The sequence below is a fragment of the Oncorhynchus mykiss genome, chromosome 12, assembly GCF_013265735.2.
Source record: "Oncorhynchus mykiss isolate Arlee chromosome 12, USDA_OmykA_1.1, whole genome shotgun sequence".
Lineage (NCBI taxonomy): Eukaryota > Metazoa > Chordata > Actinopteri > Salmoniformes > Salmonidae > Oncorhynchus > Oncorhynchus mykiss.
In genome coordinates this window covers 7,590,055-7,606,821 of record NC_048576.1, presented here as the reverse complement: position 1 = coordinate 7,606,821, position 16,767 = coordinate 7,590,055, and the positions used below count along the sequence as shown (strand labels likewise).

Genomic DNA, 16,767 nt, shown 5'->3' with positions numbered 1-16,767 from the left:
AGACGACATCTGTTTGCATATTATTATTATTATACAGAAAAACAACACGTGTGTGTGTGTGTGTGTGTGTGGTCTTGTTAACCTCTAAATTTGCCAAATCTTTTTTTTTTTTAGGTTGTAGGGTAACTTATATTTGGCTGGTATGTAGCTAGCTCTGTGGGAGAAATGTTTGGGATGGAGTTTCTCATAATGTACATTTTGTATAATGGAAATAGAAAAGGCTGTGAATAAGTACCTTTTGTAGATATTAACTTATTTGTAATTTTTTTGCCAATGTTGTATGACAACAAAAAAAAAAACACAAAAAAAAAACTATTTTGGACATCTGAATCTCTGGTCTTATTGATTTTGACTATCTTAATGACTTATTCAAAATGTTTTTGCTTCAGTCAGATTATGCCTGTAGTGGCCTGTTTGAACACAACGACTTGCAATACAGCAACCCGGAGGCATTAACTGGACAACTTCTGAGTGATGCTCTAGGTCTAGAAATGTCTTATAATCAAAAGTCGGTAGCCAATTCACACTTCCTGTACTGTCACATAGCCAAAGACAGTCGCTCAACCAAACCAGCTTCAGTCAGATAATAGATAAGATGCTGGTCTAGAACAATATTAATGCATATAGATTTTATTTTAACAACCCCCCCAAAAAAATAAAAAAAAATCTGTGACTTCATGCTTTTGGTTTCTAGAATATTCCAGAAATCTCTCAATAGCCAATTCACAGTCCTGTCGCGTAACACGTGAAATCAACCAACAACAAAAACAACCAAAGGTTGAAAATCTCATTTGCAAAAAGATCCCTCGCCCTAGTTCCATCCATCATAATCATCTCATTTGAAAAATAACTGTTGGATGTGAGGCGACATCCATCAATACTCAGATCAGAAACCCATACGAGACTTCTTCCTTTTGGGTTGTGAGGAGGTTAGTCCCACTTTCAGGTTCCTCTGTGAAGAAGAGATGGAGGACAGCTGAGAAGAGGTGGCCAAAGGAGTATTGTGTCTGCTCTCGTTAAATCCTACTCCCTGTGAGGCATCCGTAGGCTCCTGGGATCCAAAGAGAGAATTTAAATAATCCTGATTCTGTGGCTTGGGCTTCTGGGTTGCCACCACCGTTCTCAAAATGTCCGCCGCGCTGGAGTCAGAACCTGCTGTTTTCCAGGGCGACGACTTACCAATGGTGGGCTGTTTTTTGGGTGTAAACAGTGGCTCGGAACTAGTGAACTTTGTATGGGGGACAGTGGGCAGTGAACTACTAATGAACTGTGAATAGGGGACAGTGGGCTGGGAGAGGAAACTAAGCTGATCCAGTGGTGTAGTTGGTTTTGAACCAAACTCCCTACGAGGTGTTGTGGGCTGTGAGCTACTGGTCTGTGGCGTTGGTGTGGTAGCCCTCGGTGTACCCGGCTCAGACAGGGTGACCCACTTGGTGTTGTCGCGGCTTGTTGGCACGCTGTCTACATCGGAGCTGGCGTACTGACTGGCTGCCGACGACCAACCGGAGAGAGAAGCGCTGTCCAGGTCTGACTGGTAGCTGACGGACGAGGTGAAGCTGCCTGATAGGTCGATACGACTGTGAGCCTTTGCCCGTTTCTGTCTCCTCCTCTTCCTCCGCAGAGCCTCCACCTTCAAAAATCAACGAATGAATATGTAAATCAATATCTCCATTGTCCTATTTGGGAAATGTATAGTCAGGGTGAAAAACCAACATTCACAATTAACCACCACCTCAGCGGGAGCATTCAGAAGGAAACAAATGTTTTGGAACATTCAGATAGATAACGACTAGAACAAAAAACACGCCTTTCCGACATGTTGAACAAGGAATCATGGTCAGCTCTATTGATGTCATATCTGCAGCGTAGGACAACGTGGTCCAGATACACAGGTGATAAAATAAGAATAGAGATGGGTTACCTTCTCCTCTCGGTTCAGCCCCAGCCTCTCCTCCCACCAGCTCCTCCATCCCCCCAGCCCAGGCTCCCACGATGCACTCATCCTCTCGCTCAGCACATCAGCCCACTCAGAAGGCTCCACGGGTGCCGGGACAGGGACCAGAGCCAGGGGTTTGAGACAGGTGTTCCTGTGGACGAGGACATTTCCATTCCTCATGGTCTCCCTCAGGTCCTTCCTCAGGGTCCGACGACGGTGATCTTCCAACGGGTCTCTCTGAAGGCTGTCGTCGGGTAGAAGATCCTTGGTTTTTGTGGTCTTGTGTGGGAGATTGCGGCGCTCCCAGGAGCACTTGAACAGTTTGAGGAACCACTTCCTCCAAATCAACAGAGCCTCATCACTAACTTTAGCCTTTGGCCTGACGGGGTTAATGTTAGTGGCCAAAGACTGGGCTGTAGGTAGAGGAACTACAGCAGTGGTTTCCTGAGTATCAGTTAATCCTGTGTTTGTTGCTAGCCACGGGTACGGGTCGTCATGAGGGTCGTTGATAACCATCTCCAGTCCAGCCCTAGGAGTGTCCCACGGCTGCCCCCTACCCTCGAACCCAGAGTCACCCTCAGGAGACGGCGGTCCAGAGGAATACCATGTCTCATCTAAGGTACTGCTTCTTGGGGTTCCTAACGTTTGATGCAGCCGTTTTCTTAACGTTTCAACTGGTTGTTTTAGTCTCTGTACATCTCCGCTACGGCCCTCGGGTCCCACGGAGTTCTGGGTTGGTGCCGGTGGGTCGTCTTTACTGAAGCACTCAGTCTGGGACTTTAGCGTGTGGTAAAAGATGTCTCCGGCCTCAGTGAGTTGCAGCACACAGATACAGTCCTCCTTGGCTCGGCTCTGATGGATAACAGTAAGACCTGAAAGGACAGAAAACGTGAGTTTATGAGCCTATTCAACATAAAAGCACCAACTTCACTAATTAAGCTCAATGACAAAATTACTTTCAGTTGAGTTTCGCCAGATATGTAAACATTTAAGTGATGATGGATTTGGCATTACATCAGTGACATCTCACCAAACACATCTACAATAACATCCCATAATGCTTAGGGACATATTTTCAATACAACTTTATTTACACAGTGCTTACCAGCAGCAGGATTGGCTAGTCTGTCCTGAGCATGGTGCTGTCTGTGGGGGAGTTGGACAGGCAGGTGTCCAAGGCTGTCTCTGGGGCTGAGCAAGGCCCGAGGTGGGCCTCTGGTGACGCAGGCCTCCTCCCTACCACCTGGAAAACCAGACGGAACAGTTCATTTTTTTTATTTTACCTTTATTTAACTAGGCAAGTCAGTTAAGAAAAAAATCGTATTGTCAATGACGGCCTAGGAACAGTGGGTTAACTGCCTGTTCAGGGGCAGAACGACAGATTTGTACCTTGTCAGCTTGGGGGTTTGAACTTGCAACCTTTCGGCTAGTCCAACGCTCTAACCACTAGGCTACCCTGCCGCCCCAACAGTAGACATCATAGAAAGTCAATAGCCATGTGTGCCTCCAGAGTGGCGCAGCAGAGGTCTGAGGAACTGCATCTCAGTGCTAAAGACGTCACTACAGACACCCTGGTTCGATTCCAGGTACTGAATCACAACCGGCCACGATCGGGAGTCCCATAGGGCAGCGCACAATTGGCCCAGCATCGTCCGGGTTAGAGGAGCGTTTTTGGCCCGAGGTAGGCCGTCATTGTAAAATAAAAATGTGTTCTTAACCGACTTGCTCCCAAGGTTAAATAATTGAAAATAACATTGATCCAGGAACTCCAGGCTCAATGACAAAGTTTTTTTATTTTCTTTCCAGGTGCACAGTAAGACTGGTTGGTCAGCAGTAGCCTGATGCACAGGATTAACTCAAACAAAAACCCCAACCTGGCACACACACACTCTAGAACGACTGTACACACCCGAGTACTGTAGCAGGATCACTTCCTGTGATCTCTGAGAGCCCAGCAGCACCTTGGTAGTCCCGCCCCCCGACGGCAACCCCGCCACGACCTGGGAAAACATGGGAGGATGCTCCATCATGTGATCCCACTGGATCATGGGGAGGCAGGGGAAACGCTCATCCATGACGTAAGCAGAGTGCTGTGAATAACAAAGATCACAAGAACATCTGAAGAAACAGACTCACAACAAGTTAATGGTTTGGTTTTTCTCTATAGGTCAAAAGCGGGAGTCGTTTGGTAGGTCAAAAGCAGGAGTCGTTTGGTAGGTCAAAAGCAGGAGTCGTTTGTTTTCTTCTTTAGGTCAAAAGCGGGAGCCGTTTGGTAGGTCAAAAGCGGGAGCCGTTTGGTAGGTCAAAAGCGGGAGCCGTTTGGTAGGTCAAAAGCGGGAGCCGTTTGGTAGGTCAAAAGCGGGAGCCGTTTGGTAGGTCAAAAGCGGGAGCCGTTTGGTAGGTCAAAAGCGGGAGCCGTTTTGTAGGTCAAAAGCGGGAGCCGTTTTGTAGGTCAAAAGCGGGAGCCGTTTGGTAGGTCAAAAGCGGGAGCCGTTTGGTAGGTCAAAAGCGGGAGCCGTTTGGTAGGTCAAAAGCGGGAGCCGTTTGGTAGGTCAAAAGCGGGAGCCGTTTGGTAGGTCAAAAGCGGGAGCCGTTTGTTTTCTTCTTTAGGTCAAAAGCAGGAGTCGTTTGGTAGGTCAAAAGCGGGAGTCGTTTGGTAGGTCAAAAGCGGGAGTCGTTTGGTAGGTCAAAAGCGGGAGCCGTTTGGTAGGTCAAAAGCGGGAGTCGTTTGGTAGGTCAAAAGCGGGAGTCGTTTGGTAGGTCAAAAGCGGGAGTCGTTTGGTAGGTCAAAAGCAGGAGTCGTTTGGTAGGTCAAAAGCGGGAGTCGTTTGGTAGGTCAAAAGCAGGAGTCGTTTGGTAGGTCAAAAGCAGGAGTCGTTTGGTAGGTCAAAAGCGGGAGTCGTTTGGTAGGTCAAAAGCAGGAGTCGTTTGTTGTCAATGTGGCCCATTGTGAGGCTTGTGACACAGAGTTGTTCCTTAGAACTGGAATACAGCCGGATACATTCCAGAACTGTGAAGTGAACAAGGAACTGGCGCACCCAAAACATTTAGACGCTATATGCAAATAAAAATGAATGGCACTGTAGAGCCCTGATGTGATAGGTCAATTAGAATTTTAATTAAAAAGGTACTGCACCTGTGTGGTGACGAGGTGGTGGAAGGTGTGGACATCTCTCAGGTAATTGGACAGGATGACTCTCTCTCCACTCTTACAGTCAGGTGTTTGGCCGATACGAAACAGCGTGTGGCTACAACTATCTTTGGTCTGTAAAGACAGAGAGAGACACACACACACAACATTAACATCTATCAAACTTCGGGTCACTTCATATTTCTCAAAACCAATTTTTTAATTTTATTTTTTATTTTTTTAAATAGCAGTCATATTGTTCCATTTCCAATTGTAAACACGTAAGAGATGATCTGATATGGCTAGGTTTAAACCTTCAGAATAGAAATGTTAGGAAACGGGTTTGTCAAATCAACACAGCAACACTGTGTTATATTACCCTGATATCAGTGAGCTCCACACCTGTCCGGTCTGCATACACCATCACCCTGGGGTGGCCAGAGAAGTCACACCATCTCCATGACGACTTAGAATTGAAGTACAGGTTACTGTACTCCTGACGGAACTTCTGCAAACTAAAATATGACGAGAGAGAGAACACTGTTAGTGAGACGGGCAGCACGCCCCGAGACGAGGCGGGCAGCACGCCCTACACGCCGTAGCACGCACACAACTTTGGCTACACTTTCAAAAAAATATTTGTTTATTTCATTCCATTTATGAATTATCAACGTAATCATTGTCTTTTGTTTGTAATGCTCCTGTCAATCTTCAGTAAGGATGCAACTGATTGCACATACAATGTTGCAAGTTTGCTAGCACAAGCTGCTTTGGGCCAGACCAAATTAATTGTATCAACTATGTTGCAAGTTTGCTAGCACAAGCTGCTTTGAGCCATCAACTATTAACTTGGTCTGGCCCAAAGCAGCGGGCCAGACCAAGTTAATAGTTGCTTGCAGAAAGGCCATGCATAGCCAATGTCATTTATAGGATATTTATTTTTATCCACCAGGATAGATAGATATGTTTTTGTTGCTTAATGTAGGCTATTTTTTTACATAATAGAAAATGTCAATAGAAGTTTATTTTGGATTTGTATCATTTTCATTTAGATAGAATTATGACTAACCACATGACAGTGATTATTTTATTTTTTTTAGATATGAAGACTATTATAAATTAAACTGTTCCAGGAAAATGTGTATATTAAACTCATATCGGGCACGCAGATCAGTAGAAATTGTACGACAACTTGGCACTCCACATGGACAAAGGTTGCCGACCGCTGGTGTAGCCTATTACCGGCAACAGTCCCATTCGTGGATTTAACAATGGTGGAAAAGTGTACCCTTTTCTTAGGGAGAGGGGTCATGGAGAACAGGAGAAGGGTAGATAGTTGGGGCAGGGCCATGAGTTCAGAGACAGGTATCGAAGCCTCTTACCCTTTGCCCACTGTCCATAGATAGGCAGCTCCACTCTCACTGGCCACCAGAAGCTCTCCCTGGACATGGGGACTAAAAGACGACAAAATCCCCTGTTTATACCAAGGTTTACATTTTAAAAAGAGTCTGTAGCAAGGTTGGGGTCGATTCCATTTAAAATTACAGTCAATTCAGGAAGTACACTCACATTTCAATTCCATTTCTTAAAATTCAAAAACCATTGAAGAGAATTTGAATTTCAGTATACTTCCTGAATTGGGTGGAATTGACCCCAATCCTGGTCTGTAGTAGAAACCGTACATAATCATGAATATTAACTTGACTGCAAAAACTATTCCTAAAATCAGAGTGACATACGCAGAGAAAACCTGTCATAAAGGTGTACAATATATGTGATGAACAATCATAGCTACAGTCATCAGAGACTAGGTAGCTAGAGCGTCCATCTCCTCAGACACCGGCTTGTCAGGGCCAGACAGCACTTTAACCATCACACACATTCAGAACCAGTGCTAAACAGTACAGGAGAACAAAGCTTTTTACTATGACAGCAAACAGAACGGCCTAAAAGACCTATAGCAGAACACAGAACGACCTATAGCAGAAAGGCCTATAGCAGAACACAGAACGACCTATAGCAGAACACAGAACGACCTATAGCAGAACACAGAACGACCTATAGCAGAACACAGAACGACCTATAGCAGAAAGACCTATAGCAGAACACAGAACGACCTATAGCAGAACGGCCTATAGCAGAACACAGAACGACCTATAGCAGAACGGCCTATAGCAGAACACAGAACGACCTATAGCAGAACACAGAACGACCTATAGCAGAACACAGAACGACCTATAGCAGAACACAGAACGACCTATAGCAGAACACAGAACTACCTATAGCAGAACACAGAACGACCTAAAAGACCTATAGCAGAACACAGAACGGCCTATAGCAGAACGGCCTATAGCAGAACACAGAACGACCTATAGCAGAACACAGAACGACCTAAAAGGCCTATAGCAGAACGGCCTATAGCAGAACACAGAACGACCTATAGCAGAAAGGCCTATAGCAGAACGACCTATAGCAGAACGCAGAACGGCCTATAGCAGAACGACCTATAGCAGAAGGCAGAACGGCCTATAGCAGAAGGCAGAACGGCCTATAGCAGAACGGCCTATAGCAGAAGACAGAACGGCCTATAGCAGAAGACAGAACGGCCTATAGCAGAAGACAGAACGGCCTATAGCAGAAGACAGAACGGCCTATAGCAGAAGGCAGAAAGGCCTATAGCAGAAAGGCCTATAGCAGAAGACAGAACGACCTATAGCAGAAGACAGAACGACCTATAGCAGAACGGCCTATAGCAGAAGACAGAACGACCTATAGCAGAAGACAGAACGACCTATAGCAGAAGGCAGAACGACCTATAGCAGAAGACAGAACGGCCTATAGCAAAAGACAGAACGGCCTATAGCAGAAGACAGAACGGCCTATAGCAGAAGACAGAACGGCCTATAGCAGAAGACAGAACGGCCTATAGCAGAAGACAGAACGGCCTATAGCAGAAGACAGAACGGCCTATAGCAGAAGACAGAACGGCCTATAGCAGAAGACAGAACGGCCTATAGCAGAAGACAGAACGGCCTATAGCAGAAGACAGAACGGCCTATAGCAGAAGACAGAACGGCCTATAGCAGAAGACAGAACGGCCTATAGCAGAATACTGTTATAACGTCAAAAATGCTAACAAATATTGTGTTAAGATATACTAGGGGTGCACAATGAATCAATGATTTTATTTCTAGGACTCCAACAGTTCACCCAAGTGGGTCAATGTTTAATCAATCGCTTTTCGATTATTTGCCCACATCGTGCATACATATGTATGTATGTATACACGTGTACACACACACACACACATATATATATGCACATGTGTCTCACAAGACATGCAATGACCATGGCTGGCCGGTTTACGAGACGGCTGGCCGGTTTACGACGGCTGGCCGAGGGCTACCTTTCTTACAGAAGGAGAGACTCACTCAGTCACACCGCTCCAACCTACCTGGCACTGAGACATGTAGCAGGCTGCTTGGTCTGAATGACCTCCAGAGACTTAGCGATGTTCTTCTCACTGACCATCCAGACACCACACAGGTGGTCACAGCGCACCCCCACGTGACCTACGGTAGGAACACAACGACAGAGTCAGTTCACCAGACAGAGTCAGTTTAACACTGCAAACTCATGTAAAGAGTTTGGGCTGCATGTCCATTCAACAGCAAGATAAATGGTTAAAACTCAAACTACAGGCCTTCCAAGTGGCACAGCAGTCTAAGGCATTACTACGGTCCCCGGTTCATATCCCAGACTGTGCCACAACCGGCCATGTTCGGGAGTCCCATAGGACGACTCACAATTGGCCTAGCGTCATCCAGGTTAGGGAGGGCTTAATTGGCTCATTGCGCTCTAGCGACTCCTTGTGGCAGGTCGGGTGCCTGCGGGCTGACCCCGGGTGCCAGTTGAACAGTGTTTCCTCCGACACATTGGTGTGGCTGGCTTGCGGCGGGTGTTAAGTAGCGCGGTTCGGCAGGTCATGTTTCAGAGGACGCATGACTCGACCTTCGACTCCCGAACCTGTTGGGGAGCTGCAGCGATGAGACATGATCGGGGAGTTAAAGGGGGGCAAACCCCCCCCCCCCCCCGCCCAAAAAAAAAAAGTTTACTCAAAACTAGACAAAGGAAATAGACGAAGAAAACACGACCTGAATTAGGGTCAACTCGATTTCATTCATTCAATTCGGGAAGTAACCCGAAATTCCAAATTTTCCCTTGGCAATGAGGAAATTTGAATTTCAGTTAAACCTACTTCCTGAGTTGAACATCAAAGAACAGGATACATTATTGCACATGCATTTATGGGTAATAATGATGTTACTGTGCTTACATTCATCCTGCTGAAGGCCGATGGTGATCTGTCTGATTGTACCATTGAGCTGGAATGAGAGAGGCTTGTGGCTCACATCAAAACATGGAGGCTTCCCTTCTTGGAACTCTAGCACCACCCTGTGGAAGTCTGTGGTACTGCACTAAGGATTTTTTTTATGTGGTTCTTGAAATGGGTTGAATTAAAGTGAATGAACAACTGCAAAAATATAAATCGCCAAAAATATCCCTACGGCTGTTATCCAGGTTGTGAAGGCCTCAATGCAAGGGGGAAGGGCAGGCCACCAGTAAAAATATTTCAAGAATATTTCAATATTCCTGATAAGATTACATTGAAGGATACTAAGCTTGCTTAGGCCAGCTTTCCCAGGGTACACCAGACAGCCTTGCTGAGAGATACTGGTGTTGGTAAAGGAAATGTACCCCAAGGCACCCCCTGTGGCGTGGTCAGAGAACTGCTCCTGCCCTCTCTGATAGGTCAGCTCCTCATGGAGATGATCAGCTAGCAGTGCTGGAGGGATGTCATGGATCACATCTGATAACAGGTTGTGGTACCTTTTGGCCTGCCGTCCAAAATGAGTTAACTCGCACCTAGGTAGAGGACAGAGAACCTTTTAAATAAACCCCAGGTAGAGGACAGAGAACCTTTTAAATAAACCCCAGGTAGAGGACAGAGAACCTTTTAAATAAACCCCAGGTAGAGGATAGAGAACCTTTTAAATAAACCCAGGTAGATGAGGGAAAACCTTTTAAATAAACCCCAGGTAGAGGATAGAGAACCTTTTAAATAAACCCCAGGTAGAGGACAGACAACCCTTTAAATAAACCCCAGGTAGAGGACAGAGAACCTTTTAAATAAACCCCAGGTAGAGGATAGAGAACCTTTTAAATAAACCCCAGGTAGAGGACAGAGAACCTTTTAAATAAACCCCAGGTAGAGGACAGACAACCCTTTAAATAAACCCCTGGTAGAGGACAGAGAACCTTTTAAATAAACCCCAGGTAGAGGATAGAGAACCTTTTAAATAAACCCCAGGTAGAGGACAGAGAACCTTTTCTATAAACTTGAATGCAATGATGGATGGACAACCAGGGGAGCTGGTAGTCAGAGGGCACCACCAAGGAAAATAATTAGCGGAGAAAGAATGTCACACTTTGTTCTCTAGACTCAACAGCTTCTTGCTGAGCAATAACCCTTCTAGGTAGAGTGGATGAAAAGGGGATTGTGTGCGCTTGATGACCACTGAATCAGAAGTCGACACCACAGCACTGGCCACTAACATGGGACCGTCACATCATGAAATGCCATGGTAGGATCAGGATATTGCATAGCAGGGACTTTCAAATCACCTCAGGGTGAATGTGATGTGCACAGCCTACATCTATAAAAGTATACAGTGCCCGTTGGTGGAACGCCTCGATGTAGAGCAGTGTCTCGGCTAGGACATAAGGCTTAGAGTCCCTCACTATGTACTTACTTTTTGTATTTAAATGTGTGCATGAAGTGCTCCATCTGCCACATGTGAACAGCATTTCTTTCACTTCCCTGGAAAATTACAAAACAGGTAGTTAAACTTCATTCCATATAAAAAAATTGCACACAAAGCATGGGGGGGGGGGGATAGACATCAGGACAGTTACCTTTCTCCTCCCCTGTCCAAAGTTGAATTTGTCCCCCAGGATATGGCTCATTGTGCAAAAAGCATCCTTGTACTTATACTGGTAGAAGTTCTGCATCTACAAAAGGAGAAATCATCCAAATATAAATAACGTTATATCAGTGTGTGTTCAGTGGAAAAAAAAGAAAAATCAGGAAGTAAAAAAGGTTGTTACATGCTCTGAGAAGTCCATAGGATCTGACAGAGATGTTGATGACCATTTGGGGCCTAAAAAAAAATTATAATTATATTTCAGTTCAAATGATGAGTGACATTCACAAAAGTAACAATTGTCTAAGAATCGTATCCTTATCAAACAATAGGAAATGCACTGACGGGCCACTTATACCTCTTTTTGGTCGCAGAAGTGGTATTGCTATAGGTTCCACTGGCACCCAAGGCTCTCCCTTCACTTGGTGTTGAGATTCAAACTTCCAATCTACTTTTGGTAGACTGTCTTTCTAAAATTATTCAAAAATGAATACATTTAAAAAACTCCAGTAAAAATAGCAAAGGATTTTCAGGGTGAAAGTGATTTTAAACAAGACTCTGGCCTACAATCATCCTTAGCATAGTAGGAGAAACATAGTGAGCTAGAAAGTGCATCGATTTCATGATCACAACTCACCTCGTGTAGAGGGACGTTTACGTCCAACACTTGACCATAGGAACCCCAACCTCCGACGTTATGTCTAAACGTAGAACTGGGGGGCCCAGAGTTGAAATAAACCGGGAAAAGTTTCCGTGGGAAAATGTAATCCATGCCTGAAAGAATCGCAACCTATAGGCCTGGTATGTCCAGTCTGGGCATGTTCTACTGACGTTAGATAGTTCACGGTAAACTACGTCTCCGCTCTCATTGCCCCCACTTTAAAATGTGACATTTCCGTTCCGACACGATATTTGTCAAGTCAAGTTAATTCAACTATAGAAATCCAGCGATGTTGACGGAACACGTGTAACACCAAAAAAATATAGGCGCCACTCCAGCAGGGCGAATGGCGTACGTAGGAAATAATATTTTCCATTAGTTACAACAGTTACACAGTCAATGTGGCTTTTTCGTAAACATTTATGAAATCAAATATTAACTGTTTTGTCTTCAATTAAGATTGGGTTAGGCATAAAATTAACAGTGTAGTTAAGGTAAGGGTTAGGTTTAAAATCACATTTTAAGAAGATAAAACGTGGAAATTAGCGGGGTGATGACTTTGTGGCTGTGGTAACTAGTGAAGACCGGAAAATAGGGGAGGTGTGGTCGACCACACCATTGGTCAAAAATAGCCGAAGTCATAAGAGTGACAGGAAGTTTGGCCAGTTAGATCTGCGTACCTACGGAATACTTTTTTGGAACGCCTAGGTTGAAAATGACAGCTGCATCACAGAGTTTCTTAACCCAGAGGCGCAACATCGCAAGACTTCTGGGGCCGCTTGAGAAACTGTTCCAACAGACGAGGCCAGGGTTTGAGATTTGAGAAGTCAATGAGAGAAGTAAAATATTCTTCCTTAGTTGTTTATTTTCTCGAAATCTAAAGGCACAAACTAGATTCGAGCCAATGTTATTAATCCAACCTTGTGGAATAGACAAATTGATACGTTTTTATTTTCATAAAAAACTACTTTGTATTGAAAGGAGGACCTTTGAGTTAACGGCTTGCACATGCGCAGTTTGCCGCGAGACGACCGTTAGACCTGATTTAATTTAAATTGTATTTAACCCTTTATTTAACTAGGCAAGTCATGAGTTTAGCTAGCCAACTTCGCCATGACATCGCGTAAAAGTGCGATCGGGGATCTATTGGATAAGCAGTTTTAGCCTATCTTTATGCTGCACTGTCGATGACTGTACATTTCCGACCTAGACACAATTAACTATTTTACAATGAGGGGATTCGATTATCTGGCCCGGGTTACCCGGTAGAAGGTGTTTGCACCGGGTGAAAAGTGATAGCATTCGATTGGGAACCGGGCTGCCTCTCGGGCGTGAGCCAGGTGCCCAGTTAAAAACCCACTGCGAATTCGGCTCAAAACAAAAGTGATGTTGCCTAAACTAGAGTAAACACGTGTGGAGTAATGAGTACGATTCTGTGTTTTCACAAAGGTGATTTATTTTAATAAAAACGTGTTATCTGCCTACAAATTAAAACAAGTTAGAAAATTCGAATATAAACCTATATTTTATGGAATAGAAATGTTATACGTTTCTGAACGAACCCCCATGCTACCTTGTTGACAACATGACTGCAGGGAAGATTATTGTTCCATCGAAAAGGGTGCTCCTTTGCACAGGTCTTATTTTCACGATTTGGACATGAATTTGCTTTCCAAAGCTAATAAACATGTGGAAATGTGAGCAGCATTTTGTATTAATAGTTGAATTAGTTAGGGAGCGTAAACAAACTTGTTTTTACATTCGAATTTCAATAGCTCCTTGGTCATGTGACCTAGTGACCTCAAACAGGGTTCAGAATGTTCACTGACTATGCCTTCATATCGCACACTCCGATGTTTGTCTACTCTCATCTCATGCTATTAGACTTAAATCTGTAAGTTTACAGGCCATCTACAAAAAAACAAAAAACACGTTTTTGACCAAATTGTCACATAACAGCTAACCATTAATTATTGAAAATATAACTATCAAACAAACCTGCATTATAAAGACCCCTCAGCTGAAGGTGCCCTGCTGCATGGTGGGAATTATTTCCCCTCCTTTACACTTTATATCCACCCGGTCGTCTTTTCCATGGCAGGATCTTCTCATTTTTAAGTACTCTCTTTTTTATGTAAACATAATGGAATTATGATTAGTTATAGGCAAATGAATACACAGGCCAGATTTGTATGCTGTTTTCCTCATCACTATAATCTAGTAGTAATTTAGTAGTAGAGGTAATTTCCTTTATGCCCCATTCTACACACAGCCTAAATTATAGGCACTGAACCATTTACAGGACAATAATGAAAGTAGCATATAGGATCCAACCCTGTCACAGAGTGAAAAAATGTAGAGCGTTTGTAGACTTCAAGAAAAAAATATGAAGTGACAGGTTCATCAGTACGTGCTTTAAGAAAGTGATATCGCAAAGATCACAGATGACAGTGCCCACCAAATCCATGACAATAGAGAATTAATTGTAAGCACCAAAGTGTGTTTGTCAAAAAAATATCTGAAAATATCCGTTGTTGAACATAATACTTCTATTTGCAATAGCAATGTACCAACACTACATGTAGGACGGACAAAAGACATTCCCACATATAGTATAAAAAAAAATGTATTTTTTATTTCACCTTTATTTAACCAGGTAGGCCAGTTGACAACAAGTTTTCATTTACAACTGTGGCCAAGATAAAGCAAAGTGTTGTGACACAAACAACAACACAGAGTTACACATTGAATAAACAAACATACAGTCAATAACACAATATAAAAGCCTATATAGAGTGTGTGCAAATGAAGTAAGATTAGGAAGGTAAGGCAATAAATAGGCCGTAGTGGGGAAATAATTACAATTTCGCAAATAAATACTGGAGTGATAGATGTGCAGAAGATTAATGTGCAAGTAGAGATACTGGGGTGCAAGGAGCTAAATAAATAAAATAAATAACAATATGGGGATGAGGTAGTTGGATGGGCTATTTACAGATGGGCTATGTACAGGTGCAATGATCAGTGAGCTGCTCTGACCGCTGATGCTTAAAGAAAGTGAGGGAGATATGAGTCTCCAGCTTCAGTGATTTTTGCAATTCGTTCCAGTCATTGGCAGCAGAGAACTGGAAGGAAAGGTGGTCAAAGGAGGAGTTGGTTTTGGGGGTGACCAGTGAAATATACCTGCTGGAGCGCGTGCTATGGGTGGGTGCTGCTATGGTGACCAGTGAGCTGAGATAAGGCGGGACTTTACCTAGCAAGGAATTGTAGATGACCTGGAGCCAGTGGGTTTGGCGACGAGTATGAAGCGAGGGCCAGCCAACGAGAGCATACAGGTTGCAGTGGTGGGTAGAATATGGGGCTTTGGTGACAAAACGGATGGCACTGTGATAGACTACATCCAATTTGTTGAGTAGAGTGTTGGAGGCTATTTTATAAATGACATCGCCAAAGTCAAGGATCGGTAGGATGGTCAGTTTTACGAGGGTATGTTTGGCAGTATGAGTGAAGGATGCTTTTTTGCGAAATAGGAAGCCAATTCTAGATTTCATTTTGGATTGGAGATGCTTAATGTGAGTCTGGAAGGAGAGTTTACAGTCTAACCAGACACCTAGGTATTTGTAGTTGTCCACTTATTCTAAGTCAGAACCGTCCAGAGTAGTGATGCTAGGCGGGTAGGTGCAGGTGCGAGCAACAATCGTTTGAAGAGCATGCATATAGTTTTACTTGCATTTAAGAGCAGTTGGAGGCCACGGAAGGAGAGTTGTATGGCATTGAAGCTTGCCTGGAGGGTTGTTAACACAGTGTCCAAAGAAGGGCCAGAAGTATACAGAATGGTGTTGTCTGCGTAGAGGTGGATCAGAGAATCACCAGCAGCAAGAGCGACATCATTGATGCAGAGAAAAGAGTCGGCCCGAGAATTGAACCCTGTGGCACCCCCATAGAGACTGCCAAAGGTCCGGACAACAGGCCCTCCGATTTGATACACTGAACTCTATCTGAGAAGTAGTTGGTGAACCAGGCGAGGCAGTCATTTGAGAAACCAAGGCTGTTGACTTGGCTGATAAGAATACGGTGATTGACAGAGTTGAAAGCCTTGGCCAGGTCAATGAATACGGCCGTCTTTTATTGATGGCGATTATGATATTGTTTCGGACCTTGAGCGTCGCTGAGGTGCACCCATGACCAGCTCGGAAACCACATTGCATAGCGGAGAAGGTACGGTGGGATTCGAAATGGTGGGTGATCTGTTTGTTAACTTGGCTTTCGAAGACCTTAGCAAGGCAGGGTAGGATAGATATAGGTCTGTAACAGTTTAGGTCTAGAGTGTCTCCCCCTTTGAAGAGGGGGATGACCGCAGCAGCTTTCCAATCTTTGGGGATCTCAGACGATACGAAAGAGAGGTTGAACAGGCTAGTAATAAGGGTTGCAACAATTTTGTGGATAATTTTAGGAAGAGAGGGTTTAGATTGTCTAGCCCAGCTGATTTGTAGGGGTCCAGATTTTGCAGTTCTTTCAGAACATCAGGTATCTGGATTTGGGTGAAGGAGAAATGGGGGAGGCTTGGGCAAGTTGCTGTGGGGGGAGCAGAGCTGTTGACCGGGGTAGGGGTAGCAAGGTGGAAAGCATGGTCAGCCGTAGAAAAATGCTTATTGAAATTCTAAATTATTGTAGATTTAATCGGTGGTGACAGTGTTTCCTAGCATCAGTGCAGTGGGCAGCTGGGAGGAGGTGCTCTTATTCTCCATGGACTTTACAGTGTCCCAGAACTTTTTGTAGTTTGTGCTACAGGATGCACATTTCTGTTTGAAAAAGCTAGCCTTTGCTTTCCTAACTGCCTGTGTTTATTGGTTCCTAACTTCCCTGAAAAGTTGCATATCACGGGGTCTATTCGATGCTAACGCAGTACGCCACAGGATGTTTTTGTACTGGTCAAGGGCAGTCAGGTCTGGAGTGAACCAAGCTCTATATCTGTTCCTGGTTCTAATTTTTTGGGAATGGGTCATGCTTATGCTTATTTATGGTGGTGAGGAAAGCACTTTTAGAGAATAACCAG

The 16,767-nt window shown here is 44.3% G+C and overlaps 1 protein-coding gene across 2 annotated transcripts; it reads right to left on the bottom strand.

Moving 5' to 3' along the window:
* Positions 1 to 69: 69 nt before the first annotated feature.
* On the bottom strand, positions 70 to 12,311 carry taf1c (TATA-box binding protein associated factor, RNA polymerase I subunit C). 2 transcript variants are annotated; one of them, XM_036936797.1, is made up of 15 exons: positions 11,688 to 12,311; positions 11,409 to 11,520; positions 11,235 to 11,287; positions 11,043 to 11,138; positions 10,880 to 10,947; positions 9,745 to 9,992; positions 9,403 to 9,531; positions 8,521 to 8,638; positions 6,449 to 6,520; positions 5,446 to 5,581; positions 5,073 to 5,201; positions 3,846 to 4,026; positions 3,042 to 3,179; positions 1,922 to 2,808; positions 70 to 1,630 (listed from the first exon to the last, which is right to left on the bottom strand). In XM_036936797.1, the coding sequence occupies exons 1-15, from the start codon at positions 11,820 to 11,822 to the stop codon at positions 887 to 889; spliced, it is 3,246 nt and encodes a 1,081-aa protein (XP_036792692.1). In that variant the 5' UTR covers positions 11,823 to 12,311; the 3' UTR covers positions 70 to 886. The 2 variants fall into 2 exon arrangements, with proteins under 2 accessions (XP_036792692.1, XP_036792693.1); XM_036936798.1 differs by having other exon boundaries at positions 3,846 to 3,936.
* Positions 12,312 to 16,767: the final 4,456 nt, after the last annotated feature.

Excerpts from the sequence above, each read along its gene's own strand:
- taf1c (XM_036936797.1), bottom strand. The coding sequence starts at position 11,822 with ATGGATTACATTTTCCCACGGAAACTTTTCCCGGTTTATTTCAACTCT. Across the intron at positions 6,521-8,520 it reads GCTACATGTCTCAGTGCCAG|TCCCCATGTCCAGGGAGAGC; the intron begins GTAGGTTGGAGC and ends GTCGTCTTTTAG. Across the intron at positions 5,582-6,448 it reads CTATGGACAGTGGGCAAAGG|TTTGCAGAAGTTCCGTCAGG; the intron begins GTAAGAGGCTTC and ends GTCATATTTTAG.